We start from the raw sequence: 17,399 nt of genomic DNA on the forward strand, positions 1-17,399 counted from the left end.
TTTTCTTTTTTTGAAATACAGATTATCGTTTTTATAATAACCAGAGCAGGAAAATGAAAACTTAACAATTTTTATATAAGAAAATGTTACCTAAAGTTTTATTCTTACCACTAAATCAAACGTTTCAGTTGGCATGATTTCTGCTATTTTAGCTATTATTTCTAAACACTGACGTAGAAAATGCTGCCATTCTGTTTCAGACTGCAAATATAAATTATTTGCATTTAATTAAGCAATCAAGTTTTACATTGCAATATATTTAACAATAAAAACTTTTTTCTCTTATTTCTGAATGAAAGGGAAATTACTGGGAGGATAAATTAATAAATCCATTATTAACATAATTCTTTAGACAAATATTAGATGTATAAACTGAAACTAACAAATTAAAGGACAAATTATGATTATCATAATGCCAATTCATTTTCACCATTTCTTTTTTTTTTTAATCTGGATCCCACCCATGAAAACCATCTATAAATCTATAGTACATTTGTGCTGTTGATGGGCTAAGAATTTTTAAAAATTTTTATTTTATTAATTTTATATATATTTTGGTATTTTTTCATTTATTTTTACACACAGGAATCTCTGCTCTAAAGATCATACATGGAGCTTTTTAAAGCCTTCAATGGACAGGGAGGTGATCTCTCATGCAATGAAATTCATCTCCTGCCTAAAGACGATCACAAACATCCATGCCCAGCAGCAGGATTCAAACCCACAGCCTGATTGGAGAGCAGATATATGTCAGTCCTTATCTATCCAGGTGACTCCTGGTGTCTTTTACTAGAAGTCAGTGCTATTTTAGGTATATTATCAGATCTAGTCATGTGGTGCAGCCACCAGAGCTGTTTTCAATGCATTTTAGTGATGATATTTATCTTATGTTCTGGCTATGGAGTGGATTTTCCTCCTAACCTTATGATTTGTCACACATACAGCATATGGTAACTTCAAAGGCTTTCTTTAGCTTCATCTCAAAGGCCACTAGTCTTTTTCCATCTTCCAACTCTCACATCCATAGTAAGAGTTACTAAGGGTGTTGATGAAGTAGTCTTGTAGTCAGATGTATCTTTTAATTATCCTTCCAAAGTGGTTCTAACCTTAGAAAAGTAAGCTACTTTAGCAATGAGAACTTTAATATCATATTTCGCTGGCCATCTCTTTGTACACTTCCAGATAAGTGAATCTTCCTACTTCCATTTTCTATTTTCCCCTCAATCCTAAAAAGTAAAATTTTTAGAAAATCTTTTGCTAAGGTGACTGATTACACTAACAATTCTATAATTGCTACATTTTGCACTGTCCCCTTTTTTAGGAATAGGAACTTTCAATCTAAAGCCTTCCATCTATGGCTGGTGCTTTTCCCCATCTTCAAAGAATTAATTGCCACTTTTACCTTTTCTCTTAAGAGAGAATTCTCTTTTATCCAATGTCATCTTACTTTCCAGTCAAAAGTGTGCCATTTTAATCCTCAATTGACCAATTAGTTTAGTGAAAGGTTTTGTTAATCTGCTTATTATTTGAAAAGCACTTCTGAAACTCTTTCTTTGTACATCCTCTTTGATCTTTCACATTCCTTCAGAATCAAGTTGATTTCAGCTGTTTTAATTTTATTGATTTTGTTTAGCTCTTGACATCTTTCCCTACTTTTGTTATCCTTTAATTTTTGCACTATTTTAATTTTAAAGCAAATAAAATTTAACTTATTAAACTCTGGATTGGTGATAGATGTTGAAAGTTTTTTCACTTCATTTCTTTAATCCTTCATCCAAATATATGCAAAGTTTGTGTGTAAAGTATCTTCTAAACTAGCCTGATGATATTACAGGGATTGTCTTAGTATCTAATAATGCAAAGCACACTTCCTTTTAGATGTGTTTAATGCTAAGCACATCACCTAAGACTCGTTTGACCTTTATTAAAGCATGTTGAAATACAGGAATACCTCTCCAAAAACTCAGTGATCTACAAGATCACTCTAAATTTCACTGAGTGACCCTAAAATATCACTACTAAACTCATGACTCCTGACCTAAATCACTGCAGGGCAAGAAGCTCAGCATGGCTCCACTTAGTGATAGGCAAAAGCCCACCATCAAGCAAAACCTCTCCCCCCCCCAGGAAGCAAGCAAACCCATAGACAAAGGATGATACTATAAACTCTTTCACGATATGTAATTTATCATATTTGCTTTTACATGTTTTTCTAAGGAGATTGCACTTAAAGAAATGTCAAATTTTGTCTGTAATAATTTTGCATTTGTAATAACTTAACAATGAGCCTTTGTTAAAAGGCTCATGGTTAAGTTATGTGGGGTATGAAATAATGATGATGCTTTAGTTGCAAAACTATTTGCAACTAGAGTATAAATGAAACAAAACAGACTATAAAAAAAAAAAGATGAAAAATATGAAGACTACAAAATAAGAAATTTTACAATCTTTGACTATAAAATCAATAAATTACTACATAAGTAAATAAAAAGGGAGAAAATATCTAAAGTGAATTAATCATAACAGTAAGAGTAAAGGCTCATGGTTAAGTTGTGTGGTATGACATAATTATGTAATGCTGTTAACGCATGTCCATATATGGACATTTCAAAAGATGTGCGAAGTATGACATCATAATCGGATGTCCATACATGACCATTTATGGAAGTTTCTAGAGACGCGCATGCATACAATGGAAGTCCCAGCCTTTATAAGGTTAAACGTTGAGAAGGACTTACAACAGACCTCACATGGTTTCTGATTCTTCTACCTGGGTCCATCGCCATGTGAAGTCTGTTGTCAGTAATCAAAAGAGGAGCATCGCAGCCTTAGTTTTCTAATTCTTCTCCTATCTAGGTCCACCGCCATGAAAAGTATTGTGTTGATTGTCTCGCTAGGAAAGAGCTGCACATTGCTGCCTATGTTAAGGATCCAAAAGGGCAGAGAATAATCGACTCAGACAAAAGAAATTTGGCAAGAAATCAAGAACAAGCCAGCAGAAGGAAAGAAGGACAAAAAGAAGCACTTTTGTGTGAACAAAAGATTCATGTTAAAGGCAGTGCAGTACTTATCACATAAGTACTGCAACAAATTGCGAGTACTTATGTGATAATTCCGAACAAGAACGTATATCAAGTGTGTCCTGTTTATGGGTACAATAAGATAATGTAAATTGATATTGAATTAAGCTTACTCAAGGTATGCTTTATTGTTACTGTGTATATGACTAGCAGGATATTCCAGATTGTGATTTAGCTTTAAAGGAAGAAAATTAGAACTAAGTCTGAATTAGGAAGAATTGAAAATAAAGTTTTTTTTATTGCAATTGTATATAAATGTTAATGTGAATCAAACTGTGTAAATATTCCTTTTTTGATTTAATTAAATGGTTTGTGAACAACATATTGGACTGATTCTGTCAATGCACTATCCTGAAAATTTCGAACCTGCATAAAATAAAGTTTAAGTGATCAATAATTAAGCCACTAATTAAAGGTAAAGATTAACATAAGCGGGAAATACTAACAATATCTGCTTTGTCTTTAGTTTAAAATCTTATAATCTCAATACATAGTCTAACCGGTGCAGTCGTAAAGCAAATAAATTTGTTAGACTATAGAGTGTGAGAACATAAGATCTAGTAGAAATAAATAAATGGTGGCAGTCGACCATTCATGAAGTTTAAGTAAAAAAAGACAAAATAAGGTTGGGAAATACATAATAGAAATAAAGAACATGATAACAATACCAAGATTGAATTAATGCATAAATCATATATTTATCATATACAAGTAGCAAAAAGGAATATCACCTTATTATTAAAATGCTCTGAATCAGAGATAGATGTGAAAGGTTTTTCCCTCTAGTTACAAAGTAAATTACTCTTGCCATTTATTCTCATATACAGGGTGTTCGGGATAAATTTGACAGTTTCGTAAGGAAAAAGAAAATCTTCTTTGTATCTATTAAATTTAATGAATTGACAAAAAAAACAACAGGCAGAGTTAATTACAATACTATCAACAAGATTTACTCAAAATAACCACCATTAGTATCGATCACAGCTTCAATTCTGCTTTGGAACCTCGAACAAGCTGATGCTACAGTCTCCCTGGGAAGGGCCGCAAAAACTGTTTTAATTTTATCCATTAACTGGGCTTTTGTATTACTGGAAGTGCGATTGGTGTCTTTTTCAATTGCGCCCCATACAAAATAATCCATGGGGTTAAGGTCTGGGGAGTTTGGAGGCCAAACATTTGGACTGGTGAAGTCGTAGAAATTTTCAGACAACCATTTTTGACTTTTCCCAGAGGTGTGGCAAGGGGCCGAATCCTGCTGCCATACATACGGCCTACCATTGGCTACCCTTGTTATCCAGGGCTTGACTACAGTTAGCAACTCCACGAACAAAGCCCGAATTCCAATGCCAGGGTTCTTCAACACCTGTTCCTGCAGATTTGCGAGGAATTCTGCTGTACGAACGCAATCAGATCGTCTGCTAGGGATCTTTCTTCTTGCTACATCCTCGTAGTCACCATTGCAAGTCTCTAGTTCATGCCTGATTGTTTTTACTGTATTCAGGGAGCATTGGGCAGCAGTCGTAATATCCTTATTTTGATGGCGGGCACGAATCATCATGATACAAGTTATTCTCTTCCATGATTCAGGTGGGTTCCAGCTATCCATCCTTTCTGACATCTTGTATATGAATGAAGAAGGGTCCAAACTTTTAAATGAAGAGAAGTGTGTGTTAATACATGTAACTTACGGAAAAATATAATTAATTATAAATATGTCAAATTTATCCCGAACACCCTGTAAATGACTAATCAAGAAGATACTTCACACGCAACTGTTTGGTTAAAGAGATTAAACAATTTAATTTCTTGGAAAGTATAATTTACTTCAACCAAGTGAAAACATTTTTCCACATCTACCTCGACTCCAGAGTATTTTAATAAGATGATACACCTTTTTGCTACTTGTACATAGAAAATATGACTTTTGCATTAAATCAACTGTTCCTGTCTACCTCCAACTGATGAGACCTCAATAAAAGTCAAAATGAGTCTGGGTAGTGTGATCCTTCCTTCATGAATAGTATTAAGCACATATGAAAGTATCCCATAATGTATAGCATTATGGGATACTATGGAAATTCATGTGAAGTCACCAGTTTCTATAGAAATATCTGAGTTGAGAAGATACTCTACGTGTAAACTTGGTTTGCTTACACTTGGAAAAAGTGATTAAACAGAAATATAATCTCTTGTTAAGGATAATTTACTTTGTAACCAAGTGAAAGAACTTTCAACATCTCCATATACAATACTGAAAAACTATTTGCAACTAAAGTATAAATGAAACGAAACAGACTATAAAAAAAGATGAAAAATATGACACGTAACTACAAAATCAGAAATTTTACAATCTTTGACTATAAAATCAATAAATTACTACATAAGTAAATAAAAATGGATAGAACATCTAAAGTGAATTAACCATAACAGTAAGAGACTAATGAAATTACTTGACTCATATAAATGAAAAAAGAAGAGCTGGAAGACTAAGAATAATACAAGAACAAGACATGTGGCCTAAATGAAAAAATATATACACAAACAAAATAAGTATTTATTACTATTCAAAAGAAGACTCTTTATTTCAAAATAAGATAATTTTGAAATAAAGAGATTTAAAGAAATACTTTCAGATATTTTTTCATATCTGAAAGTATTTATTGCATTTTAAAGTTATACTATCTTGGACAATATTTAGATAACTGTGATACTGTAACATGTTCTGTATTATTATTACTATTTTTAAAACTGGATATACAGATCCAACCAAAATTTAAAATTTTGAATTCAGAATATTCTGGAAGCATATTTATGGAAGAAATGTCATGGCATTGCAGAAATATTGAATATTTCTGCGATGAAATTTAATTTTAAATTAAAGATAAAAAAATTACTAAATTTAAAATGACTATGCTTTTAAATAAAACTGGAAAGGATAACACCTACAACATTATGAATTGATCTATTTAATCTTAAATTGTATTAATTTTTTTTGGGGGGTGGGATGAAAAGGAAAGAGATTGATTATTGACCTATTAGTTTACAAAATTGGACCTGTCCATCTTTCCAAGTTTCAGAATGACTTACACTATGAACCATGGAGGTCTAGAGTTTCCCCAAACTATTTAGAATCAAAAAGAATGAGGTACTCTAAGATTAAATATATTATGATGAAAAGCAGTTTTTCTTTAACGATAACTCCATTCACAAATGGTTATGAACCTATAGTACATCAGCTGCACCATGGGTGGAAATGGAGATTACATAATCCATGGACGTACTTGTAGAGACCAAAAAGAAAATATCTTCAGGTTTCCAATAAGCATAGCAGTGATATCATACTAGGTGATGAAATTCACTAACTTAGCCAATTATGACAGAACACTTGTGTGTCACTTAAGGGAATGTCAACAGGTTATGGATAATCATCATAAAATCTAAGAATTCTGTAGAGTAATAATTACTACTGAAATGCATTGTACAGACTGAGATGGCTTAAGATGTAACATAAGGGAAAGAGAATAGTAACAGTACTACTGATATTCTAGTCACAGCACACTATTTCTTCTCAATTAACACATCACCTTCTGCAATCTGCAATTATGCAGCACTCAGATAAAATTATCTAGAAATAATGAGTGAAAATATAGTACTTTAAAATATGTGTGTGTTTCCATAATAATTAGCCTGGTAACTACTTATGAGGTATTTTTCTGAACCAATTCAAGTGGTTTCCAATAATCATGAGACAAAGATTTCCAGGAATGCAAATATCCTGTTTATGTAGCTCTTATGTACTGTTCTCATTAAAGCACATCCACTATGGAAACAGCTGTTGAAATCTGTGCAGTTTTCTTATCACCTTTCTTAAATAAAAAAGTTTAATGTTCTTGATCATTCATGAAAATGGAAGAAAAAAATAAGTCTGAAGATAATGATATTCATAATTTATAGGTTTTACGCTTGAAATGGCACATGATTAGCTAGTTACCAGCGAGATCAATCTAATTAGATGACAATGATAGATATAAGTTTCTAGATGTGCAGCTGCTGAATGCATGTCAACATATTAAAGGAGGATTAACATGACCAAATTTTAAGATAGAAAGGGAAGAGGATATGCCTTAGACAGCTTGCACAGAATCAGATTAAAAAAAAAAAAGATTTTTTTTCATAGCAGATTTTTTAAAAAAATCCAACCAAATCTTGATAAATATGGTTGTATAAACCTTTCCAAGATTGGGAAACAATAATTCTTAAACCTCCTGCCCAAAATCCCTACCAGCACCCACCCCTCTTAGGACTGTAGACATGCAGTCCAATATTTTCCACTTTTTCTGTTCGTGTTATTTGTGTGCATGGCATAACAATTCTCATACCTTATCCCAGATTATGCCTTTGTGATGGATGAAATATCTGAACTGTTTAAACTGTATTTAATTCTTTCATTGTACTGTTTTCACTGCTTTAATTCTTAACATGAAAAAGTTAAATAAGGGATCCAGTTCTAAGGCCCAAACATGGATGCCACAAAGTTTGATTGGTTATAGCTAAAGCAATTAATGCTATCAGGCCAGTTAATAATACAGTTTTAGATATATTTGATACACATTGTTGGAGATCTAAATAGAGTAGGAAATGATTACCAGACATACAAACAGAAATTTTCTGGGAAAATATGGAGAAAAGAGCAAAGTTAACAAGTATCTGTTGGATTTCTGGACATGAACTGGTTATTACTAACACTATGTTCCAACACAGTCTTACAATGGGTAGGGTTCCTAAGGGGCAGAAAGAAGGCAAAATAGTACCACTCCACAAGCACGGTTCTAGGACAGAAGTCTCCAACCACATACCAGTCTGTATAACTGAGGTCAAGGTGTTGGACAGATTGGTAAGGAATAGAATACAGGATCGGGTTGATGGACACAGCATTCTTTATGATGGTCAGCATGGATTTGTAAAAGGGTAGGTCCTGTTTAAGTAATTTATTTGCATTTTATGATAAGGTAATAAGTGTTAGATAAGGGAGAATCATATATATAGTGATATTCTTGGACTTTGCAAAAGTGTTTGATAGATTACCACATGATAAGTTGGTGTACAAGCTGCAGAGGATGAGAATAGATAATATATTGGTTAGATGGATCAGATATTGCGCTGAACAATATCAGCAGGTTGTGTATGATGGAACAGAGTTTCAAAAAAAGGAACATGTGCCACAAGGTTCTGTTCTTGGACCCCTGCTGTTTAACTTGTTTGTAAATGATATAGCATGTGGACTGAATGGGGATCTTCAGATGTTTGCTGATGATGCAAAGTTGGGAAGAATTATAAGTAGCACTGCTGATGTTAATTCCCTTCAGGAAGATTTTAATAGACTTTTTACTTGGGCAAAGGAGTGAGGTTGTAGTTTTAATATAAACAAGTGCAAAGTGTTACATTTTGGAGGGGAAATATAAGGCTAGGCACTATATCAATGCTGCAGGAAGTAGATGAGATTAGAGATTTGGAAGTGATGGTTGACAGTAGACTGAAGTTTAGAGCAGCATTTCCCAAACTATGTTCCTTGGAACACCAGTGTTCTTCAGAAAGTAAGTGTTCCATGAAAAATTATCAAAATTAATATGAGACTGGAATGGTTTTAAATGCTGTGACAAGTTCAAACATGTTTGAAAATCAAGCACTCCTCACTTTGCATGTGGATTGTGCTATTAAGGCCAGTGCATGCTAGCCTCGACTCAGCCGCTGGCTGACAGCTGTCTGAGGTTGTCGACATCTCAGAGTGTGAGTGAGGTACAAAGGTATCTATTCTAGGAAATGTGCAGTCACAAGCAAGGTCAATGCAATGCGCTGAGGCCTGGCACACCTGTAGTGTGTGCTGTCACATTTTTGCGATGCGATAGTGTGCGCTTAGCTTTACATTGAATATGAGACCGATGATACTTGACTCTAACAAAGGTGTTCTGTTAAAATTTCAGAATTTGTGAAGTGTTCCATCATAGGAAAAGTTTGAGAAACCCTGGTTTAGAGGATGGAATCCTCTAAACTTCAGTTCAGAGGATTTCTCTAAACTTTAAGGGATTGAGTGTTGCAAAGAAGACACCCATGGAAGTTGAGTCTGTGGGTTTAAGAAAGGCATGAGAACCACATTTTTCTCTCACAGAACAGCATGTGAATGAATTCATGTCTTGACATGGCAAGTGAATGTAGTGTGAAATGAGTTTACAAGAAGATATTGACACTAGCCATCATGAAGTTTGGCTTTCCCTTGATAGTCTCTGATGATGATGATGATAATAATACTGAACAAGATGGGATGGCAATTTGGGATTTAGCCAACCCAAGAGTTCTCTAGTGGCTTTATCAAAAGAAAATGATACAAAATGAGAGGACATCATTTTGTATGGTGTTAAACAAGTTAACTTTTTTCCCCACCCTGGTACTCTGATGAACAGTGAAAAGTCAGCTATAGGAACAAACCTACAGTCAACAGAATTGGAGACAAGCACAAATCAACTTAAGAATTATCAACGAAAAAGAAGAAGAACTGGCAGAAGATATTCTGCCAAAGGAAAGAATGGCTATGATATTCAATACAAAAACATTCAATTGCAAGCAATTTCAAGTAGAGTGATGTAAGCAAACTGAAAGTTGTGCCTATAGTCCCACAGAAGATTCTACTAAAGAAGTGTAGAAATCTTTCTAGTCATTGGAGAAGCAAGCTGACATGAAGAAAAAAAGGAAGAGTTGAAAATTATATGCCACCTATTATTAACAAGCATATCCATTACTTACATCATCATCTAAACTTTCATCATCTAATTCTTCAAGACTAGACTGGTTGTACTTGAACTGACACTTCCTCAGCACATGAGTGGTCAAAGATATTAATGCATCCTTGTACCTGTAAGTTCAACAAAAAAAAAAGTAATGAAAAATATCTGTCCTATACAAATTATCAGCCTTCTATCAGGAGACTTAAGACATATATGGTGGCAACAACCTATTACATATTACCTAAATTCATAACTTTACAGTATATGTATAACTACTATCAACAGAAAACTATGTTCATACTTAGTTTTATGCACTGGCAATCTTGTGTATATTCATTCACAGCTTATCTCTCCCTCTCTTTCAGATCTTATATATATATATATATATATATATATATATATATATATATATATATATATATATAAAAATGAAGAAATTTAATGACTAGAAGACGAAAGATATTAAAATTGAAAAAAACTCTTATTTGAGCACACAACTAGTTTCATCTTAGAAGACGAAACTAGTTGTGCATTCAAATAATAGTTTTATGTATTTTGGTATCTTTCTGCTTCTAGTCATTAAATTTCTTCATATATACAAAAGTATATAAAAGATCTGAAAGAGAGAGAAGATAAGCTGTGAGTGTAAATTAGTTTTATGTACTGAATGTATGAATTTAGTTTTATGTATTGGCAGTTGTTAGATCTTGAATGAGGACTATTTCAAGAAAAGAATCATTCATTCAAGATTTAACTAAAACACAATATTAGGTAAGAAAATACTTGTACTGTTGGCAAAGTAAGCATTTTATATGAGAGAACATGTCGTATTTTCTTTAGAAAATGAAAATTAGAAAAAAATTGCATGTCTAAACATAAAATATATTGTTTAAAGTTTTAATGTAAAATTGTGCTCTATACAAGAACGTGTATCCAAGTGCTAACAAAAGTCCAAAGGTTGCTTGCTGACCTCGCTGATGAAGTAAACCCTGAAGCAGAGGCGTTCATGGAAAGCGAATGGAATTTGCTTTCCACGAAAAGAGCACTCATTGAGGAGCAGAAATGTGATGCCACTTTGTAAGAGCGAATAGGGAGGCATCTTGAATAACATTCAAAGACGGAAAAGGGCATTGTGAAGGAGGATAAAAGCAAGTTCAGGCTTGTTTGAAGCTCTCTCTCTCTTTTTTTTTCCCTTCTTGTTGTTGCCTGTTCCTATGTTCTCGTGTGAACCAGTGATGCTGATGATAGGAAGGGAAGCTTGACAATGACGAACTGCAACCTTTCCCCGTTGCTGACTGATGCGAGTCGGACAAGCCTATACACGAGATGACGGCACTTTCCAATTCGCGTCATTGGTCTTAGTCATTGGTCAAGGTTTAACCGATGTGAGATAGCAAAGGATTCCCCTTTGATGGCGGTCGAGCTAATGACAGCAAACCATGAGATGAGTGTGTGTCCAGCAAAGAAAAATGCCCCATTTGTGACTAGCACGTGATTTCCGCGTGGCGGCAACCTACTGTAGCAGAAAGATATCCCCACACAAAGGACTGATGAAAGAATCACGATATCATCATGTTGAGGTGGTAAAGTACTAAAACCTTTTCTTTTACCAATGTAATAATTAGTTTCAGATGAAAGAAGGAACAAGAATTTTGACTAGCAGGAAAGAGAACTTTATACTGACCATGCGCAATGATTTATTGACTGTATTGGACTGGTAGTCCGAGAACTTATGATTGTGCGGCTCCTAATCTAATGTAAAGGAGTAAAATGACAGAAAATTTAGTTTAGAAGTTGACTTATGTTTTGTGCTGTGTGTGGATTTAATTTACCCATGGAATGTGAATAGCATACTTCTCAGTTTGAACATTTCTTACTTGCTTAACTAGTGATTTAGTAATGATAAAAATGTGATTAGCCTGTGACATGTTAACTTAATTGTAATCTCTTTGACCACTTAATAAACATATTTTTCTATGTAAGCCTGAGTTTTATCCGCGCATGAGACTGATTTTACCACACAGACCTATGCATAAGGGGAATATAAAGGAAGCTAAAAGCATTTTGGCCATGACTGTATGCTAAGATTACTTTAAGCTACTTTATTCTTTTAATAAGGTTAGGTAACACTTGACCTCTAGGAAGGTTTCTTTGGACAAGAATTTTCTGTCCTAAAGCTCTGACTGGCGCAGTTAAAACAAACAAATATCGTCAGAGCTTGAAAAGGAAAACAGGTCCCAGAAAGATAGTTTAGACATTTATTCTTAGTTGGCACAGGAAAGATAATAATAGCAAAATTATAGAAAACCAACGATGTAACAGTCTTGTGGCAAACCCAGCTTATCTTTTCTCTCTCTTTCAGACCTCTAGTTGTGCATTCAAATAAGTTTTTTTGTGCGTCTCTCTCTCTCTCTCTCTCAGCTTCTAGTCATTAAATTTCTCCAATTCTGCCATATAGCAGAGTAAATCCATTGCATCAAATATATATTTTTACGTAACCACATAATATCAACATGCTCAGCAATGGTAAATTAGATAATGATTATACAAAAAATTTTAACTTATCTTCAGCCATGACAACTATCTATTTCCTTCTTATGGTTACATAAATCATTTTATATCCTGTTTCTGAAGGCCATTCCACATATTTAAACATAACACACATGCCAAAAAAAAGTAAATAAACTTTGTATATTTGTTCTAATTTGTTCCAATGATTGTAAAGACTTAGGTTCAAATCCCATCTAGAATGTGAGAGACATTTATAAGAGTCTTTCAAGTGAAGGCGAGTTGGCTACTTTCTAAGAAGGTGGCATGATTTTACATCTCACAAAACAAATTGTCCAGAGAATACATAGTTGTCAGACATAGGACTATGCAGATAAGATTTCACCGACCTATTATAGCTTAATTAGATTTTTAGGCACCCAAATTACTTGGCTGTGAGAAATCACTAAGCTTAACATTTAAGGAAAGGATATTTGTTCTTTCTTCTTGTAAGACTCATTTTCAGCCAAATGCATACACCTGGAATCTTATATATGTCCTGAAGTAACATAAAATTTAATTAAATCTCATCTCCATCTCATGGTAGATATAAATTCAACAAAATGCAACTACCCAAACAATTCTCATAACTATCATGATAAAATCCCTTCACACACTTAGTGAATTCTATCTTAATGTAATTGACATCCAATAAAAATCTTCGTTAAAGCTGAGGGGACAATAATCCAATGCTGACTCGAGTACAAACTTGTAAAACATTATGCCTTCCCTTCTCCTACAAGTGATGCTTCTTTTAATTAAACATACAATCTGCTAAGCTTCACTAATTATCTTACTAATATGGTTCTCATCTCATCTTCCTTATACCCTCTTTTACCTTGCGGTGTCGAGAGTCCATTGATTATCGGACCTCACTCCATTTACAGGATAAGGTGGTCAGCCTTATGCCCCGGTGTATCCTATGGCCTGTAGTGTTGAGTTCTCAAGGCTAGTTTGCCTGCTTTGTGGGATGAAAAACCCCAGAATAAACTGGGGAAAAAACCCTGCTGTCCATGCCCAAGACTGGCTAACTTGGCTATGGCTGAGGAAGATCCTTCAGCTCCTCACGTCACCGACGGGAATCAAACCTAGGACACTCCTTCCCCAAGGCATATGGTTGCGAAGCGCATAGCCACTAGGCTAACCGCGCGGACTAATATGGTTTCTGTACTTAAATTTCCTTCAACCAAAATACCTAAATCCTTGTGTTCCTTAACGTGTTTGAAAGCCTGTCCATTCAACTGTTATCCATCTAACATTTATGTTCAAACAGAACTATATATACTTGCATTTGTTCACACATAAAATTTAAATCTGACTTCCAGGTCCACTTTTCCAATCTTTTAAATATTGTGTAAACAACTTAGGTCATATGAACAATTCATCACTTTACTCTGCTTCACATTCTCATGCGATTTATTTTTATTTTTTTTACAGCACATCAACTATTTCTAAAATGTGCCATCAATGTTTAAATAGGTATAAACAAGAAATTCAAAGGAGGCTTTGAATTGATCAATTTTGCCTCACAAAATGAACTCGCCATTACTAACACTATTTCCTCAAACCTTCCAGATGGACATGGACTTCTTCTGATGGTAAAACACATAACCAAATCGACTTTATCCCTGTAAGCACAAAATTTAAAAACTCCATCAACCTCACAAGAACCAGATCATTTCCTGGAGCCGACATTGGCAGTGACCACAATATGGTCATCACAACTGTGAACATGAAAATGAGGGAAATATTACCTGCAAAATCAACTCGTAAAAGATATAACATAGAAAAATTAAAAGGCCCCCAAATAAATACATTATATAAACATAAATTAAAACAAATTTTTGACACAAGCTTCAAAAAAATATAATATCGAATCTAAAACCAAATACTTCTCACAAAAGATAACTGAAACAGCTGAAGAAATTCTTGGATACAAAAGTCAATAAACCATGGATAACCAAAAATATTTTGTATCTATGCGACAAAAGAAGAAATTTGAAATCACATATTAATAGTGGTGACAATAGAGAACAGTATAATAATATTACCAAGATTATTAAAAAAAAAGAAGTCAAACATGCTAGAAACCTATAGATACTAGATGAATGCAAAAACATAGAAGAGGACCTAAATAAAAATAATCCTAAAAGTGCTTTTCAAATTATCAATGAATTCACCAAACCTTTTACTGTATTAATTGGAGTATAGAAGATGAAGATGGAACTCTTACTACAGATAACCAGAAAACAGTTGATAGATGGAAATGTTACGCAACCAAGGTTTTTCAAAAGGACTCCCAACTGACTGATCATATGTTGGACGGAATTTGGCCAGGAAGTTTGGAGGAAGGAGATTACCCGATATTAAAAGAAGAAGTCATTGCAGCAGTTAACTCCTCAAAAACAGAAAAATCACCAGGAATTGATGGTGTTACAATGGAACTGATATGCGAAGGAGGTAACATCATCATAGACACCTTGCCAAATTTATTTCAGGATATATGAAACACAGACTTGGCCTTCTGATTGGCAGACTTCTGTCCTTGTACCTATTCCTAAAAAAGGGAAACAGTAATAAATGTAGCAACTATAGAACAATAAGCCTTATTAGCCATCCAAGCAAAATCCTGTTAAAAACATTACAGTCAAGAATCAAAAAGAAAATAGAAAGCAGACTATCAGATGAACAAGCAGGTTTCCGGAAGTCCAGAAGTACAATCGATCATATTTTTACAATACACATAGTAGGTGAAAAATATATATAGAACACAACAAAATAATCTGTCACAACTTTTTAGACCTTCAAAAAGCTTTTGACTCAATATGGCACAAGGCATTATGGAAAATTTTAGAACATTAAGGCATAGACAAAATCATTAGGATTATTAAATCTCTTTATTCCTCATCTGATATGAGAATTGAAATTAAATTTACAGCAGTGAACTGTTCCGGACAGAACGGGAGGTAAGACAGGGATGCATCTTGTCCCCTCTGGTTTTTAATTGTTTTCTGGAATGTGTCATAGATGAAGCTCTTCATGAGAATGACACTGGAATAGTAGTTAGCAGACTAAGAATAAACAACTTACGTTTTGCAGATGATATCGATCTTCTGACAGAAAGTGAAGAAGAATTACAAGAGATAACCAGCCGCATTTTCAGAACATTAAAAAAAATATGGATTATACATAAACCTGCAAAAAACAAAAACAATGATAACCTCAAAATCAGACATTGAACCCTTAAAGATACAAATTGACAATGTAAACAAGTTCACTTATCTAGAAAGCAAGCTGAGTCAAGATGGTCGCTCAAAAACTGATATTAAATACTGAACTGCCACGGCAACTGTGGCCCTACAGAAGTTAAAACCATTGTGAAGAGATAACAGAAGAATAGCAATCATAACCAGACTAAGACTAATTGACACTTTGGTGAATTCTATCCTCTTGTATGGTTGTGGGGCCTGGACTTTATTGAGGGAAGATGAGAGGAGACTCCTGTCTTTTGAAATGAAAACTTACAGAAGGCTCTTGAGAATTCCCTATACCTCCCACAAAACCAATGAAAATGTCTGAAAACTGACCGATTCAATAGACAAGAAAAAAAAGGGAATAATATATTCTGACAGTCATCAGAAGAAGACAGATGAAATGGTTCAGTTATGTGGCTAATGGCATTCCAAAGCAGGCACTAGAGGGAATCATTCCAGGATCAAGGGTTAGGGGCCGATCTCAATTAAAATGGACTGATAACATCAAAAAATGGACAAATTCCTCCCTTTCTCAACTGACATCAAAAACAAGAGACCGAAATGATTGAAGGAGGCTAACAAAGAACATCATCTACCAGCCACGAGTGACCCAACGGTCCATTTAGGACTACAGGAGAGAAGAAGAAGAAACAAGAAATATATAAAGAGATTTTGTATATACAAATTTTGTGTATATCAATGTTATATAAATTAGTATGCAATAAACATTTAAAAACAATCTGCAGGAGTATATATGGCTCAGGTATACTGATTAAAGCAGTAAAAAATTGACTGCACTCAAATTAAAGAACACCATCATCATCATCATCATCAAATTCCTGCCATGTACCCTCAAGGGGTGTACAGGATATGACAGTACTACATGAAAAAATTACATCATTACTAACTTCCTATCTACAATTTTCCTCCAAATCAGTCTGGCACTTGTCAAGACTCCAACATTATCAGATCTTATATTTCTATCGTCTAAGGCACTTTGTACCGTATCAATCCACCTATATCTTGGTCTTCCTCTGGGTCGTTTTCCTGCCAACCTGGCAGAGAACACTTGTTTTGCTAATCTTTCCTCTCCCATTCTATTTAAGTGACCATACCATCTGAGATTAGCTCTGCTAACGCATTCCTGGATGCTGACAATGTCAAGTTCTTTCCTAATATCCTCATTTTTAATATGATATTGCCATTGATGCCATCTGTTCATGCCTCTAATCTTTCTCAGGACTCTCATATCTGCGGTCTCTAGTCTTTGGTCAAGTGTTTTACTTCTGACCCAGCTCTCAGATCCATAAGTTAAAATTGGTTTGAACACAGTCTTGTATACAGCTAATTTAGTGTTCCGACTAATTTCTTTCTTATTCCATATGAATTTATTCAATTGACTTCCCACGATACCAGCTTTGCTGATTCTGTTGTCTATTTCTATATTTAGTTTACCATCTTCAGTAAAAATTGTGCCTAAGTAGCTGAAATGTTTTACTTGTTCCACAGGTTCTCCATTCACAACACAGTTGACATTTTCAATGATTCTGCCTATTTTCATTGTCTTTGTCTTTTTATTGCTGACCTTCATACCATATCTATTACAACAGCTATTCAATTTAGTCAGAGAATCTTGCAGACTTGTAGCGGATTTATTTAGAAGTATAACATCATCCGCATAAAGCAAAGAGCTGACATTAACATCTCCAATTTTGATATCAGGTTTAATACCACATTCC

General features: G+C 34.2%; 1 protein-coding gene across 2 annotated transcripts in view; it reads right to left on the minus strand.

Moving 5' to 3' along the window:
- Positions 1-17,399, minus strand: part of ebo (exportin ellipsoid body open) — a 292,683-nt gene that overhangs the window by 133,002 nt on the left and 142,282 nt on the right. For both annotated transcript variants that reach the window (XM_090415530.1, XM_090415531.1), the window contains 2 exons: positions 9,879-9,987; positions 109-201 (listed from right to left, as the gene is read on the minus strand). In XM_090415530.1, coding sequence (XP_090271656.1) covers positions 109-201; positions 9,879-9,987 — 202 coding nt within the window. The remainder of the gene's footprint in view (positions 1-108; positions 202-9,878; positions 9,988-17,399) is intronic.

Source organism: Typopeltis vanoorti, chromosome 3 (genome assembly GCF_054136105.1).
Source record: "Typopeltis vanoorti isolate ZY-2024b chromosome 3, IOZ_Tvanoo_1.0, whole genome shotgun sequence".
Lineage (NCBI taxonomy): Eukaryota > Metazoa > Arthropoda > Arachnida > Uropygi > Thelyphonidae > Typopeltis > Typopeltis vanoorti.